General features: G+C 36.6%; 1 protein-coding gene across 4 annotated transcripts; it reads right to left on the bottom strand.

The window, feature by feature from the left end:
• Positions 1–466: 466 nt before the first annotated feature.
• On the bottom strand, positions 467–18,932 carry phka2 (phosphorylase kinase, alpha 2 (liver)). 4 transcript variants are annotated; one of them, XR_013194907.1, is made up of 32 exons: positions 18,217–18,932; positions 17,283–17,441; positions 16,734–16,781; positions 16,406–16,574; positions 15,390–15,472; positions 15,225–15,305; positions 15,044–15,142; positions 13,869–14,015; positions 13,127–13,180; positions 12,915–13,037; positions 12,696–12,791; positions 12,306–12,413; positions 9,355–9,433; positions 8,512–8,646; positions 8,258–8,367; positions 7,981–8,125; positions 7,809–7,887; positions 7,579–7,712; positions 6,651–6,821; positions 6,456–6,556; positions 6,216–6,349; positions 5,942–6,098; positions 5,136–5,215; positions 4,963–5,041; positions 4,760–4,889; positions 4,575–4,676; positions 4,362–4,480; positions 3,897–4,000; positions 3,741–3,794; positions 3,064–3,291; positions 1,760–1,960; positions 467–1,162 (listed from the first exon to the last, which is right to left on the bottom strand). XR_013194907.1 is itself a non-coding variant. In XM_077203790.1 (32 exons), exons 2-32 carry the CDS (start codon positions 18,292–18,294, stop codon positions 989–991), a joined length of 3,657 nt encoding a protein of 1,218 aa, XP_077059905.1. In that variant the 5' UTR covers positions 18,295–18,422; positions 18,521–18,916; the 3' UTR covers positions 467–988. The 4 variants fall into 4 exon arrangements, 2 of the variants coding, with proteins under 2 accessions (XP_077059905.1, XP_077059904.1); XR_013194908.1 differs by having other exon boundaries at positions 3,897–4,099; XM_077203790.1 differs by lacking the exon at positions 3,897–4,000 and having other exon boundaries at positions 18,217–18,422; positions 18,521–18,916.
• Between the last annotated feature and the right edge of the window lie 235 nt (positions 18,933–19,167).

Raw genomic sequence — 19,167 nt, forward strand, 5'->3', positions numbered from 1 at the left:
AGGATATTAGACATTCTCTGGTATAGTTCAAAAATAAAATCGCAATAAGGTATTCCATTCACATACTGCCTAGCTTTAAAAGATAATATTTTTTAAAATAACTGTAAATGTATCCCCTTAAATTAGTATATTGCAAATTGCGTTTAAAAAGTGTCCGACGATACATAGCATATTAAATATTAACAATAGATTTGTGATATAAACCTATTTATGATTAAACCTATGTATTAACCTGTTTTCAGTCTACTAAATAATGATTCAAATGCCTAATTTGCCAGTTTACCTGTGCAAAAAATATATATATATATATATATTTGAATTGCACTTTCTAGAGTTAGAAGAATGTTGCATTTTCATGAAAAGAACAGACTATAATTTCATTTTTCACATGATTCTCGGAGGTATTACATTTTGCAATGCCTGCATGTTTACTGTATGCTTATTTGAATAAGAAGACACAGTTAAATAACAGATTATAGTGCTTTTATAATGTAATAAGTTATAATATATTGTTAGAGGAAAACACAAGTCTCAAAGCTTACAGTAATACAACACAGTGTTTTCTTTAACTAGAGACAGAGTACAGATCACCAGAACTGGCCTACAGACATTCAATTTAAGCTCCAATTTAAATAAAATAAAACACATTTCTATAAACATAAAATGATAAATGCTTTAAAATTAGTTAGCCAACCAACCAAAAAAGATACTTAAAATGTCCAGATTTAAGTTAATTATATATTAATTATTTTAGAGTTATTTGCATTTTACAGTTGTTAAATATAATTATATACTTCAAACACAGAATAGCACAGGGGTCCATTTCCTACAGTCTGATAGTTTCAAAACATATCCTGTGATATTTTAGTGGCTTCCCTGTTGATGCTTGTCCTTTGCTACCGAACTGAGGTCAACTGATTTTTTTAGAATAAATGAAACCGTTCAAAGATCAGTCCAGAGGTCACAGATTTTCTGGGAATTGCAGTCGTTACTGCATTAGACAGCTGCTGCTTGGCAGGAAGTCGTGAACATATGTGACCACAGCCTTGGAAAGATAAGTCATTGTACCATAGCTGCCGCTGGGAGCACTGTCATAAAAAAAGTTGCAGATTCCTGTGGCAGGATCTTTCTCCAAGAAATACTCATTGGCTCCGTTGGATCTCTGCAATAAAAACACATATGCAACAGTGACCTGACTGTGCAAAGCTGGAATCTAGACAAAAGAAGGCCACTTTGATGTAAGATATAAAATATAAAAGTTTTTATTTGATTTGTTTTGATTTGTTTGAACTTTTTTCATCAGTAAATAATTTCACAGTTTTGATGACATTACTGGGGACCTATTATGCCCCTTTTCAGTCTTGATTTTGTTTATGGAGACTTGAATGTTCAAAAAACACATTATTTTTCCACATAGTTTACATTGTTGCAGCACCTCTCTTCCCAGTCTGTCAGTAATACTCTGTTTAGTTCCTGTCTCTATGACGCCCATCCTTCCGAAAAGCATAATTAACTCTGATCTGGTTGGCTGGACCGTGATTGGTCAACTGCTTTGAGTGTGTTTTCGGAAATGTCGCACCCCTTACCATAACCGCAAGTTTCAAAACACTACAAACGCAAATGAAACAGGCCTCGCCCCATTCCAAAATAGAAATAATAGAACAAGCAGGTGTGTACATACATGTGAACAAACCAAGCAGCTTATTATGAGCATCTTATGATTACAAGTAACAGCATATAAAAAAAAGTATGATGATACCTGATCCTGCTGAAAGAGATCATTAGCCATGTGGACAATGCGGTCGATGTGAATAATTCCACCAATACTAGGAATCTCCATGTCGGCCACAAGCATCAGCACCATAATGGCCTCCACCAGCAGCTGTCTGTACTCAGGCTGTGGGACATGATTCAGTACAGACTCAACGTGCACTGCAAACTTAATCTCTCCCTCTGTCATCTACAATAATCCACACAGACAACAGACAACGTACACATGGTTATGGGTATTTCAAGAAAAATTCCAGATTCATGTTTCAATATAATATAGTATAGCTATCTAAATTAAATATATGAATACTGTCAAAGCTTTGGTGTTGGTTTGATTTTTTAAATGTTTATGAAAAAAGTCTCTTATGCTCAAATCTGCATTTATTTGATCACGTAAAAACATAAAAACAGTAATAATGTGAGACATTATTTTATTTAAAATAACCGGTTTCTATTTTAATGTATTTTAAAAATGTAATTTATTCCTGTGATGGCAAAGCCGAATTATCTGAATTTTGAAACATTTCTTATTATTATTAATGTTGAAGATGCTTAATATTTTTCAGGAAACCGTAATGCTTTTTCCCTCAGGATTCTTTGATGTTTAGAAAGTTCAAAAGAACAGCATTTATTTGAAACAGAAATATTTTGTAACATAAATGTCTTTAAATGTTTGATCAATTTAATGCATACTGAATAAAAGTATTAATTAAAGCAAAATTCACTTTTACATGGTATTTGAACATAAATGTGTGTCGCATAAAACATATCAAGTGTCTCAGAACAAGCCATTTGCAGTTTTTGTGCAATGTGACATCACAAATGCTTAGCCTGCCCATGACTACCCTATTAGCATAGACCTGCCCTGAATGAGCTCTACACAGTCCGCCATGTTGATCTCCTCGCCAGAGCATTTAACAGCAGAATTCAAGTAAGAAGTGTATTCTTATTAAAGCTACTAAAGTTGTTCAATCAAGAGCAGTGGTTTTCAGTTTTTCTTTTGTTGTTTGATTTATATTAACAGCATATATGGTACTGTATATTACACTGCCTTCACTTTAACACACAGATCTAATATATTCCACTAAAAAATTATATAATAAATGATCTGTGGGGTATTTTGAGCTGAAACTTACTTCACAGACACATTCTAGGGACACCTGAGACTTATTACATCTTGTAAAAAGGTGCATACCGGGTCCCCTTTAAAAGAAAAAAAAACTGACCCCCAAATTATTGAATGGTAGTAGGCTCAGTACATTATAGTGTGTATGTGTGTGCAGACGTATGCACCTCGCTGGTGGTGGAGGAAGGCAAGACGTATCCGGCAATAGAGAGGCCGTGACATTTCTGGAGAATCTTCCAAACTTTCTGGTAGAAGCCCATGGGCACCCTGTTTATGGCCCCGTCTAATCTGCGTCTCCTCAGCCACTGGCCCTGGCGCTCCTCCCACTGCATGTGTGAGTCACCTGTACCGGTCGGAGACAGGATCCCACTGGGAGTGGAGGGGCTGCTGCATCGCTACAGACACGCATACATTTCCATTATCAGTATATCAAAGATATGTACAAAGGCAGAGCTAACATTTGGGGCGTCGGTTTAAAAGTGACCGACACTCTAATCACCACATATACTGTAACATGGTTAAAAACATGCTTAAGGTTTAGAAAGCAAGAACTAGGACAAACATAGCTAAGGATGTCATAATGTCAGCCCATGCTAAGTGAGTGAAATGACCACAACAAGACTGAATTGTGACACATATTACAAATGTTAATTGGCTGTTATGGCTGCAAGTTTTTCCCATTTCAACTCAGATAGCCAATCTGAAGCACTGAAGAAAAAAAAAAAAGAATTTTGAAAATCAGTCGAATTTACCCCTCCAAGATAAATTGATCATTTTTTTTTTTAAGAAAGAAGGAAAAGTATTCAAGAGTGGAGAATTTTTGGGGGTTGGGGTTGTGAGTTACCGTGGAACGCGGGGATGTGAAATTACTGCTGATGGAATGACTGGTGGTAAAGATCTAGGAGGATAAAAGCAGAACATACAAACATATATAATGAACATAAGAATGGAAAGTATTTCAGACGAATGAACATTTGAGGCATCATAAAGAGAGGCTTACAGTCAAAAAGATGCTTCAAGATGTGTATGATATGGGCAAACTGAACATTACTCAGAATTTTCATGGTTCGAAAAATGTGCTGTGACATCTAGACAGAATGGTCTCTGCACACAAAAAAACTAATCTAAAGTATTTGCACAGCATGCATGAAAAAAAACAATTTTACGAACTCAACCCACGCTTATGGGTCTGGAGTCATCGAGCTGAAAACAGAATAATATAAATGTTATTAAATGTAAGTCAAGTCAAGTCACATTTATTTGTATAGCGCTTTTCAAAATACACATCGTTTCAAAGCAGCTTTACAGAAAATGAGTCCACATTACAATTTATAGTGATCTGTTATCAGAGGTGACTGTCTAATGTACACTAGTAAAGAAATCTGCTGCTAACATCTTAAAAGACAGGGTAAATATATCATAATTTATGAAACATTAAAACACCTGAGAAATCATTTCCAACAACCTGTTTGATTTCAGTCTTGAGTTTTCTGATACCCGTTCGCTCCGTCTTGGTGGCCCCCGTGTGTCCTAGCTCATGGATGGAGATGGCAGGACTTGTAGCTGAAGACTGAATAGGACGCACTTTCACACGATACAGGCAAATTATTAAGGAACAGACCAGCAGAAATATTTGCTGGAGAAAATACCATGAAAACTAAGGTTGAATAATACTCACTGCTCCTCTCTACACCAAACTCTTTCCCGCTCAAGATGTGATGTAAGAGGTTCTTCATGTCAAATGGACTGAGGCTCATCAGGCTCTCTGACGCCTCCTCACCTGTAGAGGTCATATGGACAGATTCATCGCAGTGAATTTACAGTAAGCGAATGAGAAGATTTGCATTGTCTGATTGGTTGTACCTGAGCAGTGTAGACTGCGTGCAAGTTCTGTAGCCATCACTTGCATGATGAGCCCGATGCGCAGACGCAACATATCTCCGAATAGAGATGGCTGAGAGCGCACATACATGGCCAGATACGCCATGATCTCCTGTATTCAGAAGTTTAATAAGTGAAATGAAAAAAAAAAGCAACACTACTTCAGGGCTTAAAATTAGTGCTACCTGTGTGAGTACTGCAATGCTGATGTCTTGTCCACTGGCCTCATAGATCAGGCTAATCAGTTCCTCGGGAGGAAGAGGACTACAAATAAGAGAATTGGTTAAGTAATAAGATAATATTAAAATGATTTAAAAATCAACATCTAAAATGACTATAGGCAACTAAAGTCACTCACACTGTGATGACCTTCTCTCTGGGCTCGGGAGGAAGACCCACTGTTAGCTGTTTGTGATGGGAGATCAGATCTGTACAGGCCTGTGTGCATATAAACAAACAAACAAACAAACAAACAAACAAACAACAAAAAACTATTAGAGGCAAAATTGTTGGTCATGGTGGAAATAATGTCACTGAAGGTCAAACTGATATAAATAATCGTTATACTTTGTTTAGATTATTTTGTTTTTATTTATGTTTCATAAATCTAATAATTTATATTTTATGGATTTTCATAGTTTAGAATTAAAATTTGAGTCTGAAAAGTAGTAAAAACAAATTATGAATAAATCAAAGGAGGGGAAAGGTTTCCAAGATAGTTGTAATGTGACATTCACTACTGTTCAAAAGTTTGGAATTATTTTTTTAGACCAAGAAAGAAAATAATACTTTTATTCAGCAAGGACTGTGTGTAAATATGTATATATATTATATACATATATATTTACACACACTCGTTGCTGAATATAAGTATTATTTTCTTTGTTTGTCTGTGTGTGTGTGTGTGTGTGTGTGTGTGTGTGTGTGTGTGTGTGTGTGTGTGTGTATATTATATACATATATATTTACACACACTCGTTGCTGAATATAAGTACTATTTTCTTTGTTTGTGTGTGTGTGTGTGTGTGAATAAAACAAACAGATTTAGAACTTATATATATACACACACACACACACACACACATGTGAAACGTAATGTTCAACACGTGAAACATAAAACTGCCTATAGTTGACAAAAATGTATTGATTAACATTGGGCCTCACTTCAGCAAGGACTTCCACCCTCTTCTTCAGGATGCCTGAGATGTAGCGGATAAGGCCCCATTCCTTACACGCTCCCGCCCGAACATAAAGCTCCTCGAGAAGAGAGCTTACCGTCGCATCACCTTGTCCTGACAGATTTACCACCCAATCTGGACCCCTAAACACACACAAAGAGTATGATTTAATAACTGATTTCAACTAAAATGCCTGTGTTAAATAACAAAATATTAGAATTGATGTGTAGGCTACAGTTGATTTGTATGTATGGTCTCACTTCATAGCATAGAGGACATAGAGGATATCTGCCTGGTCCTGAAGGGTTGGACAATGCTTTAGCTGATTGACCAGATGGGCAAAGTCTGTGTTCCCATGAGAATCATGTGGCAAGTGCAGGTCAACGCTATCAGCCTAGAGTGTTTGCAGATAAAACCATATACACATCAAAACTATGTGTCATACAAGTGCATTAATTTAATTCACTTCACTTTATGCTTGCTAAAGTGTGTGGACTTGCCTTGGTGTGATGAGAAACATTGTGCTGAGCAACATCCAGCAGGTTCAGAGACTTCCTGTGTTTGCTCATGATAGGGGCAACAGGCAAATACATGGAAGGCTCTGAAAAACACATCATATAAGAAGATGGCTAGTCTTCCACTAAAAGAAAGCATGAAATCAACTTTACAAATAAAGATCGCTCTTGAGGGCTTACTGGGCATGTTGTGGCCCTGAACCTGGGCCATGAAAGAAAGGATGTCCCTGGTGGTGTGTTCAGCACTGAAAACATGGTGCTGCCCTCTTTGGATGGAAGGTAGATGGCATTTAGTAGCAGTGCTGTGCAACAGATCTGTGAGATACTGGTCAAACATGTCTCCTGAACCTCCTGCAAGAAATAAAAGATAAATCAATTAATTAAATACTAGAAAATAAAATAAAATAAAATGTTAATTTAGGCATCACAACATTATAATGTAAAATGTGAAAAAGGAATATTCACTTTGAGATTTGCTAAAGGTTACATTTATCAGTGTTAAATTATTAAATTATTGTTAAATAATTGTTAATTTTTTTGTGATTATCTAAGTGAGCTTATAGCTAAAATGTAAAAATAAATGTTTTAAAATGCTCTAAAATCCATGGATAACTGATATGCATTATTATTTATATACTATTATTCTATTAATTCATATTTTGAATTAGCTTTTACTTTTGTATTTTCATTTTAATCTTACATGCAAAAATATTATTTTGTTATGTGCTTTTGTGATTTTGATTAGTTTTTGTTTTTATTTTTCTATTTAGCATTTAAGCTGTAGTTTTGTTCATTTTTAGAACTTAAACTTATTTCAGTTCAAAGCAATTCAGATTTTTTATTTTTTAAGTTTAGATTTTTCATGTAATTTATATTTTTACTATATTTAGTTCATTTATAATTTAATAGTTTTATTTAACAATGGAACCTTTTCACAGACGGAAATGACGCATTTCCGCAGTTATCAACATCGCAAATGTTTTGAAGTTTTTTACAAAAAAGAAATTCAGCTTGCTTTGCGAGTCTTTCTAATCCAATGTTAAAGGTATGTATACATTTTACATACAGATTATTTACGAAGCAGCTGTGTGTGAGTCGGTAGGGATACCTGAGGGCCCAAAACTCTCTTCTTCTTCCTCCTCATCCTCCTCGAGCAGCTCCTCTTCAGAGTCGGCGTCCAAGAAGCTGAGTTGGGTGTGGAAGGAGGTGGTGAGGAACGAGGAGAGGTTTGCCATCTGCACCCTAAAGAGCACAGGGATTTGAAATGAACCACATCTGTTCCTTAAACATCATACTATACAAATCTCTTTTTATTATTATTGTCACAAACTGTCTGACCTTGCTCCCGCAAAGTAGCCATCTTGAAGCTTCCGCAAGGTGGACAGAATGCAGGGGTCAACACTGTCACCATCTTCAACTGACCCAATAATAGAAACAAAGAAACTGTTCATATTATTTTTAGCAGATTGTAACAATATTTTCTGAGGATACCAACAAGAAGAAGTTCTACCCAGCATGCTCTGTGTGATGGGGAACGTGAGGGTCGGTCTTCCAGTCATCCGCCAGCAGGAAGAGAGGTAAGCAAGCTCTGTCCGCAACATCTCTACAATCATCTGGTTATCCAAGGCCAAGTAGAAGTGATGCTGGTCAATGAACTATGAGAAAAAAAACAAAGTTGTATTGCTTTTATTAGACTTTACAGTATATGCATATATTTGCAGTCTGACTGTGCAGTAGGTCGTCTACTATTAATAGATTTCCTGCCATGTGAGATAATTCATATTTACCTGTGGAGTGAAAGTGTAAGTACCATTTCTGATCACATAAAACTTTGAAGTTCCCAGGACACCGATGTGCCTGTATGGTCGCCCGCTCAGATTCAGTTTTTTATAGTTACCTATGCAATGGAGAAAGGAAATGATTTTTATTTAATTTTGTATCCTAGAACCTGAAATACCTTTTTCTTTAAGCAATTCTAAAGATGCAGCCGTTTACTACATCTAGCTTTGTCCTGTTCGTCATGGTAGATCTGAACACTTACCCAGTTTCACATAAATGTGGCTCAGGATGCGAGCTGGCATGACCCGGATGGGCAAAACCTCAGAGACAGTCTGAACCTCGATCCCATGATCCCTCAGAAGCTGCTGGATCTGCACGGACTCAGCAACTACACTAACTAAACAGAACAAATAGAGCTGTTAGCAAAAGGTACATTTTCTCTGTTCAGAAAATTATAGCGTCAAGATTCTAGTAATGAACCGAATCTGCAACCAGCTGGGTACTTCTATGTGGCAGATTTTCATATTCCCTAATATAAAATATTAAATATTAATAAAATATTAAACTCACACATTTTATAGATGGAAATCATATCATAAAGTTATAATATTATATCAAAATCATTACATATTATATAGTTTATTATGTTATACATTTTTAACATGAAAAACAGGCTAAATGTTTGATGAATTCTCTGATGTGTTGTGATATTTGTTGTTTTGTCTCACTCAAACGCAGTGATCATTGTTTCCATTGTTAGATATCATAGGAATTGGTATGATAATATAATCATTTTAAAAGTTAACTCTCATTTGAGCTCTCACTCCCTTACGGAGCAACTTTTGCCATTTATCTCTTTATTTCCTTTGTATTCTGTAGCACTTTATATCTTGCTAATTTTGTTGTAAAACTATTGTGTAAGTAATTACATTTTCTTAAAAAAAAACATATGGCATATACTGTACTATTCCCCTAAATTACAGCCGTTTAAAAGGTAATTACAGGTACAAAACTTCTAAACAATTTAAGAAACTGTACAAATTGGTCTGTGTCTTGAGCATAACTGTCAATATTCCTTATAAAATAAGAAATAATATTCACTAACCTTGCACAACAACATCTGGCTTGAATTCTTTAGAAAATCGTCTATTAAGAGGATCAATCTCTCCAGGGGCCAGAAATCCCTGATAAAAAGAAATAATTTGTCAAATAATAGTTAAAGGAACATAGATAAAACATTAAGGATTGCACAAGAAACACTGACATTCATATCTAGTTCAGATGGCGTAGACTGATAGATCCGTTACATTTAATCTGCAAGTAATCACACCATTACCACATGGCAAGCTTATTGACCTCTGCTGGTTCTGCTGCCAAATGAGATTGCTTGCTCAACATTTAAATAGTCTTATCAGAGTTCCTCTGACACCCTCCACCTCCCCCAGCTCCACCTGTCTAGATCTGCCTGGGATTTACGTATGTCTATTGATGCAGCAGAATCATTTCTTACATGCTCACAGCAGCGCGTATGTGTATCTTATGGCAGTAGCAAGTCTATTCTTGCTCTGCAGCACCAGCATGCATAGCAGGTCTATCCCACCGAGACCAATGAACACTGCCACATTCATTTCCAAGCCAAAACTACTCAGAGAGTTGTCATGACTGACATTTCGCATTTGCGAAAGGTAGCACTTCAACAGTTGACATAATATCTCATACATTTTCAGATTCAGAGGTGGGCTGTCCGGGCCATCAGGGCCTTCTCTGCTGGCCCTGTCAGAATCTAAAATATAATATAATATGTAAAATATATATTTTTCATTTTTACGATTATATTTCCATAAAGAATATGTTTATTTTTTGTGAGGCTGAGCTGGATTTTCCATATGGTCATCTAAAAGCATCACAGCTCCGTGGACCAGCACTAGAAGTATAGCTACCCTTCAGTTGAAGCTGCCATTTCCCATTTGATCATAACTTTGACTGACGTGTATCATTAGCCAATCAAATTTCGATGCACAGTGACAGAACGCCCTCAGGGTCCAGCGATGTGTCAGCGCTAGCCCCCGCTGATGTCATCAACCGTTTGAAATGTTGGCCGCTGCCTTCACACCTCTTACCGGTCCAGTTGACGATCTCCTTCGTGTGCCTTTTTCAAGGCGTATGTTTGGAGAGAAGAAAGAGATCATTTAAAAAGGAAGATCTACACCTATGCTGGATGGGCTGACCAAGGCCGGAAAAGGTTTTGTGCGGCACTTCACTGAGGTTAACTATGACCGCTATGACTGGCTAACAGCTAGCACTGAGCGGAACAGGTTATTTATCATTCACACAGGAAGTGCAGTGAGGAACGGGATGAGGATCCAAAGTGCAGTGAGGAACCACGTTCAAGTCTGTCTGTTTAATGCTGGAGCCAGCAGACTTGTTCAACATGTTGACGTTAAAGGCCCTGTTGGGACCAAGTTTTTGTAAATGTTTTGTAAAAGAGTAAGAGTAAGTTTTGTCGCTATGCAAGCATTTTCATCGAATAGCTTATTAATAAAAAAAGTTGTGTTGTATGAATTATTTTTTATGTATATAAATATTGTAATCAGTTTTAAATACATTTTAATCATTTTAAATAAATGCACAAAAATATTTTCAACATTCACGGTTGTGTGTTTCATATTATTTTTAAATCCATGTTATATACACTTTTAAACTATAAGTCCTTAGCTAAACTATGAGTTTAATGTAATTGGTGGCTAAGAGCCGTTTGTTAAACAGAGAAGAAGACTTATTATAAATACAAGCTGTATACAATAATATTAGGCACGGTAGCTTCTTTTCTTTTCTTTTTTACCAAGAACTTTATTGAACAATGTGAAAAACCATAAATGGCCCGGTACAAAATAGGGATGTCACGATATTCGATCAGTTAGACGCATAAAGCTTGCCACAAAGAACCGGCAAATGTAGCCTAATCATTATGAATGTGTCAAATATAACAAGGAGACATTTTAATTGTTTCTTAATAAATAGTGTTTTCTGTGACGATGCTGACTCGTGCACCTTCGCAGTATTGTGAAGGTGCCTACAGAGAGAAATGCACACTTCATACGGATTATAAGAGAGTTGTCTGTTTCTTTTCGTTTTGAATTGTTTTGTTTAAAAGTAGACATTTCAATCTTAAGGTTTCTGTTCATTTATGAGACAAGCTCCAGTTCCCGTGGGATGCAAGTTATATCGCGTCGGCGCCTCCATGTCCTGATTATAGGCTGCTATATTTGCTTCTTATTTATTAAATCCAGGCAATTGGTTAAAACATTGATTAAAATTAAGATACAATTTATACAAAACGAAATTCACTTTAAAGAAGGGCTTTATACAAAACAAAACTTAATAAAGCGGTCAAAATGATGTCTCTCGATATTACGCATGATTAGGCTACTCATACTGGCTGAGAGGCTGATCACTTTTCATATAATCAACATAGATGAAATGGAAAAAATAACATATTATTTAAACATAAATATGAAACTAACTTTACTTTAATGGCTACAACACGTAGGCCTACAGTACAGAGAAATGTAATGTAATGAAAAGAAATGAAATGTAAAGGGGGGGCGGGGTTTTGAATAATAATCAAATTATTGCCAGCGATCGTCGAATATTATTTTTGCTTGAAATGCCCATCCCTACAAAACACGAAATGTCTTAATCAGACAAAATACAAGTATCATAGCATAAGAAAGAAATGTAAATAAAGAAGTAAAATAAAAATACATTAAAGTAGGCCTAAATAATAAAGAAATAAATAAATGAGGCTTAGTAGCTTCTGAAGCAGGAACACAAGCATGTAGTCGCAGTTGTTGTTGATGTTAGGCTACTGATTTAGCATGTCTGACTAGTCGACACGTGGGGTGATGACATCATCGTTTCACAAAATATGTTTTTTTTGGGGGGGGGTTGTGCGTTACTGAAGGCCCTGACTGAAACCCCACGGTACGCTACTGTTCAGATTACATATAACATGTTTAATATGAAAGCGGATCCTGTCTTTCCAGGCTTCAGTACCTCAACCAGCAGACTGCCCAGGATATACAGTGACTGGCCCCACATATGCGGAAGCTTTCCAGAGGCCACACGCTCCACAGAGTGAGGATTCCTATACTCCTCCTCAATCTGAACAGGAAACAAGCACACAGATGAGCAACAGATTAAAGCATTTTCCCTAGAATTGTTTTTTGTCACAGTTACTGACCAGAGTGCAAACACTCATTCAATTTGAATTACTTTTCAGATTGCATCTTTACACAGTAAAAAAATTGTATTTTGACATAATAAATATCGATGACAGCTCAGTATGATAAATGATCATTTGTTGCAGATGAAAATCAGACATTTATGAAATGTGCATGGTCCTGATATGAGTAACTAAACTAGTTCTAAAAAGTTGAAACTCACTTTATCAGCAGGTACAGCGTAGAGTTCAGGCACCAGACGAATCCCGTGTTTGCCCCTGATCAAAACTTCATCAAGGGCCTCTCTGTATTCCTGCACCTATGAGGAATGACATAGCCGTCAATCATTACTATGCAGTATGTGGCCATAATTCTCATTCATAGATTTACTAAAGATGGTTTCAGAATACAGGTGAGTATTTACTGGAAAGCCTGTTCATACCTGCTCATGGTCCTCATTAAAGATGCCATCAAGTATAAGGTAAGTCCAAAACACTGGCCACTCACATTCAATATTCTCAAAGAGCTTCAGCTCAGCTGGATCATAGTGAAGTCGAGTGGGGTCCTATCAAAACCATAAAAATATAGAATGTATGCAGACACATTAATAGAGAACTAGCAACAAAATACTTATTTTGTGTAAAATCTGCTTACCTCTTTTGGGGTCCTGTATCCATCTCGGATAAATCGGCAACAGCCGTAACGTCCCTAAAATTATTAAAATATGCTTAAGCTTGTAAATAATAAATATACACCACAGATGAAAACTACAGAGCCTCTAAGGGGAAATGGTGATGGAAAAAAAATATTATATCATATTTCAAAGCTTTTGTGTTCCCGAGTTTTCCCTCGCAAAACTTTTGCGTTCTCTCACAAAGCTTCTGGGTTCTTTCGCAAAAGTATTGCGGTCCCATGAGAAACTTTGCACTTGCTCGCAAAAGCACTGTTTCTCCGGGGAAAACAAACGTTTTGCGAAAGAAAATAATCGCATTGAAATAGAATTGTTCCTCCTGTCTCATTTTCTTACAATCACCATGTTTCCTTAGAGGCTTCTTAGTAAACATGTTAGGTATATTTTATTTAATAATATGTATGGGTCATGGCTAATTCCATCTCAAGTGATAAAAAAAAATGGTTGCTTGATTATTTTTAATTTCCCCCCACCAGAAATAATCAACTTGAAAGAATTGCACTCTCTCACACATTCTTGCTCCCAAAAAAATTAAAAATAAAAATAAAATAAAGATACATTTTTTAATTAACAGGTAAAATGTTCTGCATGTACACTATACTTACTAAGGTACCCCTCAGAAAAACATTACAACATTTTCTTCGATAAAAATCGTCCATTATTGCATAGTCATCCTGCATAATCTTTTCCCTAACACCACAGTACCTGCAGCTTGGTGATGATTTCACCCTTGGTGATGTTGGCCAGATCTGCATCCTCCACTGCAAATGCAGGAAAGGAGATCACAGAGAGCAGACCAGCATCTATCTCTTTAGAGGTGGAAGCTCGAGGCAGCATGGAGCACAAGATAGACTAGAAACACAATGAGAAACAAGATGTTTGACTCAGGAAATCTTATTAATTGGAGAAACATCATTTTAAATGTGAATCATTCTTAAGAATAAACCTGGGCTACATCTCCCAAAACCATTGTAAGCCTAAGTAGATGATAGAGACCATTAGTGCCAATGGCTTCTATGATCTACTTTGACATATGACACACTTGGGAGACGCAGTTCTAGTCTGTAAAATAATAACAACTAAGAGCGTTTTCACACCTGAAAGTCCGCATCAAGGTCCGAACCAAAGTTCACGTTTTGATACATTTTATACTTTCAGAAAGTTTTGTTTTGGTTTCACACTGCAATTATGCGAGTGCACTAAAGAACTTTACGTGACATACTTGCGTCCTGTCGTCATCATCTATGTGAGGTGCATCTTGACATTGATTGGTTTGTAAATGAACGTGCGTCTGACGTCAGCGTGTTGTCAATTCGGCGGGTAACTTTGACAACATGAATGAACAGACACATATCGTTGCAATTGTATTGTTATTTTTATGGCATAATTACCTGCAGCACCAACTACACACAAGGCTAGTTAAAATTCGCCAGATGAACGTCCTCGTCGTGCGAACATTTTATCGTCGCCGGCAGGAAAGGAGGAGTTGACTTCTTATTATGTCATCAGACCATACTTCAATTAAAAACCTGGTCTCCTCCTCTCCCCATGTGCTACCACGGCTCATTCTTCCTGCCACTTTCTGTTTTTTCGGCTATGCGGGAACCACCGGAACTTCCTGTAAAAGGTCTGAAAGTCCGAACCATACAGAAATGCTTTCACACTAGAAACGAACCAAACCTTTGTTCAGTTTGATCCGGACCAAGACTACCTCTTTTCGTCTGACCAAATTTCGTCTGATTGGTCCGGACCGTGGTCCGGGGTAGGTTTCACACCTGTAATTTTGATTCAGACCAAACTGGAAAGTCCGAAAGTCCGGACCAAACAAGGTAGGTGTGAAAGGGCCCTTAAGAAGCAGGTACAAACTCTGATTAATTTACCTGACAATGTTCTACTTCATCTGGGAGAACATGAATGACTGACTTTGGGCCTCCGTGAGCTCCAAACAGGTCAAGCTCATCAATGGCCTCCAAAGCTGCCTGAAAACATGAACAGCAAACTAAATCAAAATCAACTTCTGAATGAACATAGAAACTAAACGAGAACAGGTGGCTCTCCTACCTTAGCCATTCCGACAGAGCTGCCGTTCAGTTCAGGAATTCCCTGATTGGTCTTGTCTCCTCTCTCCCACATCCCATAATCCTGCAAGGGGAAATTAACAGGGCTGTGATCCCAGTTCAGCTCTGGTATACAGTATAACCTCTTGTTAAACCAGTGAGAACTTACAGCCACTTTGTATGCTGCCTCGATGTAGAAAACCAGGTTCTGGATAAACGCCACCTCGTCCAAGTTAGATATGATACGTAGACCTGCGATATGATTTCAACAACAATGAGAAAGAAAATGTAAGAATTGTAAGAAAATGTAAAACCCTACAGCACAACAAAAAACACAACACAACCGTCAAAGGCTAAATTTAAGACCCCATGGCAAATCAGTTTTGAGGCAAATCTATACAGAATCTGTGGACTATTTTCACATTTTCTGCCTTAGTTTATAGGGGAAATCTGCAAAATTCTATGCTAACATGCTTTGCAGTTGAAACCCTTTTTAAATGTACCAAAGTAATTAGTAAATAGTGTGCAAATGATTTAAAATTTGTATTTATTTTATTGTTTATTTTAAAGCCATTTAAACTCTGCGTAAATTCCGTTTTTGCACAAACAGATTTTTGAGAGCCAGGCTATAAGTACTCGTAAAAAATGAGTATTTATAACAGAAAACTTTAAAAATTATTTAAAAAGTGATTTTCTCAAGAACTCGATAACTATAAATATTTTTGTCCAATCAAATGTTCTCTAGAATGAAAATGCGAGTGAAGATGTATATGACATGCAAAAGCAAGTAGCAAATCCTTTGATACATCCCATCCTGGATTCCATGTTTAATCAGGAACACAGAAAAGAAAACTGTGCTGGTCAAGAAATTTCAATAGGCCTTTAAAGGCATAGTTCATCTAAAAATGAAAATTCTGTCACAATTTTCTCACTCATGTCGTTTCAAGCCCTTTGTCTAGAAAGAAGAAATTTTGAGCAATACTGGAAACCAAGCAGTTTTGGTGACTATTGAATTCCATTGTATGGACAAAAAACACTGAGACATTCAAAATCGTCTTTTGTGTTCCATAGATGATAGAAAGTCATACAGGTTTGGAATGACATGAGGGTGAGTAAATGTTTGAATGAATGAATTTTCTTTTTTTGAGTGAATTTTTTTTTTTAAGGATCAATTGTTGTACTCACCTGAGGCGGTCATCTGAGCCAGGATGAGCAGGTACAGTGAGGTGGCATCGACCTGAAGGTGCCCCCACTGATCATCTCCAACCACTGTGGCACAGGTGGGTGTGTGATATTTGGCATGCAGGCAGTCCTTTGTGCTCTGTGTGTGTTTGAACTTCTCTACCTTTTCCACCTGCCGTAATATGAACGTGCTTAGACAGGCCAGAGACGTGTGTGTTCATATGTGTGCAGAAAATCAATGAACTAATGTATAAAATAAAGAATAAAAACTAGCTCAAATGGATGGCTTTAGAATAACAAATGAGTAAGACCACAGAGTTAAATTCCATACCTGTCTCATCATACACTGCAGCAGCCCCTGCATTAGCTTAACCACACTCTGAAAAAAAAATGTTTATTAATAATGCAAGTAGTGACTTTATCTGGAAGGAATGTACAGCACAACATTTTGAATACATTTATATTTACACAAAATTGCAAGACAATTTATATAATAAATACATATTAGAACAATTTCCGAAAAGATCATATGACTGTAATGGGATCATGTTTTCAGCAGTAATGGCTGCTGAAAATTCAGCTTTGCATCACAGAAATAAATTACAGTTTACAATATATTAAAATAGAAAACATTTATCCTAAATATTAATCATATTCAACGGTTTTACTTCTTAAAAAAAACATTTTAAAATGTTTGGCTTCCTTGTAAACATTAAATAATCTTACCGACCCCAAACTTTTGAACATGAATCAATCGTAATAAGACTTTAAGGCCACATAATAAGAAGGTGTTACAGTCTACACCTGATATACAGTAGTCAATGGCAATGTACTACTAACAATGCTGCAACAGGTGGTCAAGTTATGAGGTTTTAGTCACCTGCTCAAGCTCGTAGGCTTTGGCTTTGTCCTCATCGCGGTCTGCATTTTTGCGGTAAGCCATGCCAAGCCCCCACACTGCTAAGATGCTGTAAACATTATCTCTGACCCAGGCATCCTTCTGCTGCTCGCTAGCTTGCAGTAGACCTGTCACTGGATTCTATATGGAGAGGTCAAACCCATCTTTATTAGTTGACACAACATAATTAAATATAAGTCTGATTTGTTATGCTAATTCTCAGAGCATTTATATATTTTATACACAGTATTTTAAACACTAGATGCCTGCTGTGAAAATGTTAAATCATATAATAAATAATCAAACATAATTACGGTGATCACTTTGTGTTACTTATGCAGTTTATTGTGTTGTGCATTAAGCATCAGCTCTGCTTTTAAAAGAATTCACATGCTACAGATAAAACAAACATTTCCCTCACTTACAAGTTATTTAAAGGTGACCTTTGTTCAAGCCTTATTTATTTTTAGATTCCTCCTGTCAGAATGGCCCCAATGGTACAGAAGAATCTCAACCACAAGAAACTAGAAATGTATGCGTTTTTATTTGAACTAGATTTTGATTCTCACAAATTGCTTTACCAATCTTTTAAAAAATCAGTTTTACATAATGGACAATACTGCATGTTCAGAATGCAGTAATGCTGCCCAGAATAGAATATAGAAGAATAGATCAGAATAGATTAAATACTGTATAATATAGATTAGAACGGTAAAGTGAAATAAAATGCATTAGTGCATAATATAGCAAAACAGAATATAGAACATAATATAGAACAAAACAGAATAGAAATTATTAAAAAAAAATGAATAGAGATTAGAATAGAACAGACTTACAGTAACACACTACAAAAAATAAAATGAAATACACACTCGAATAGATAGAATATAATTCTCAAGTCATGTTTTGAACAAACCTGGTGACATAATATTGTTTCATGGACAAGTCTGGCAAATCCATCCAACCTCACTCCTGAATTACTGCGGCTCCTCATGCTGTCATCTGTTGTTGTTGTTGTTGACAATTATGATCTTGACATGGAATTTCAGAAGATATCTTCCTGAATAACCTTCTGTTTCCCAGTCGATTACAGGAGGAGGAGAGCATGCAACCAGGTCTTTACTGTATTAGTGATTTATGATTAAGTTAGCCAAAACATGTCCGCAGTGTTGTCTATCCATTTACTCCATAATAAAAACGATTAAAATATACAGGCTCACCACACAAAACAGGCTTTTCAAAGTCATTAGACGACCTTTTGCCATTTTAAGGATCTGTATTAAAGCTCTGCATGTTCGTTAGGTATTGCACATCCCGCATGAATGTTGACAGCAAACGGGAACCCACCCACATGATGACGTACGGCCGTTTCAGTGACAGGAAAACCGGGGAGTTTAATAATCCTTCGCCAGCATCCAGGGACGGACTGAAGGTTTCTAGTTATTTTAAACAAACATTCCAATTCGTTCGAGTTTTCTAATCATCCAGCCCTATTGCTCGTGCTAAGCACTAGCCTACCAAGACGTTAATTAAAATGTTGTTGGGCTTAAAATGGAAAAATCCGTTTAGGTTCTCCTTTTGACATTGACATTGGGTTATGCCTACGGTATGCGCTCTAGACCAAACGCGATTAGTTTTCATGTAGAAGCTCGTCTTCTGATTGGTTCACGATGACACGCGTCATAATATGAAAACCACGCCCACCAATCCTTTACATTGCTGTGCACCCTGTCACACAGCAGTGCATTGCCACTAAAAGCCAATAATAAATATTCTGTCTAGTTTTGCGAGGCCATTAGATATTATCCTGCGCAATTTAAAAATATTTAGTGATTCAAACAAAATTGTTCAATTATATAAAAGTATA

Source organism: Siphateles boraxobius, unplaced genomic scaffold (genome assembly GCF_051911475.1).
Source record: "Siphateles boraxobius isolate OS27281-9 unplaced genomic scaffold, OSU_SipBor_1 5, whole genome shotgun sequence".
NCBI classification, from domain to species: Eukaryota; Metazoa; Chordata; class Actinopteri; order Cypriniformes; family Leuciscidae; genus Siphateles; species Siphateles boraxobius.

Excerpts from the sequence above, each read along its gene's own strand:
- phka2 (XM_077203789.1), bottom strand. The coding sequence starts at position 18,294 with ATGAGGAGCCGCAGTAATTCAGGAGTGAGGTTGGATGGATTTGCCAGA. Across the intron at positions 7,888-7,980 it reads CATCACACAGAGCATGCTGG|TTGAAGATGGTGACAGTGTT; the intron begins GTAGAACTTCTT and ends TTATTGGGTCAG. Across the intron at positions 4,677-4,759 it reads ACGCAGTCTACACTGCTCAG|GTGAGGAGGCGTCAGAGAGC; the intron begins GTACAACCAATC and ends TGACCTCTACAG.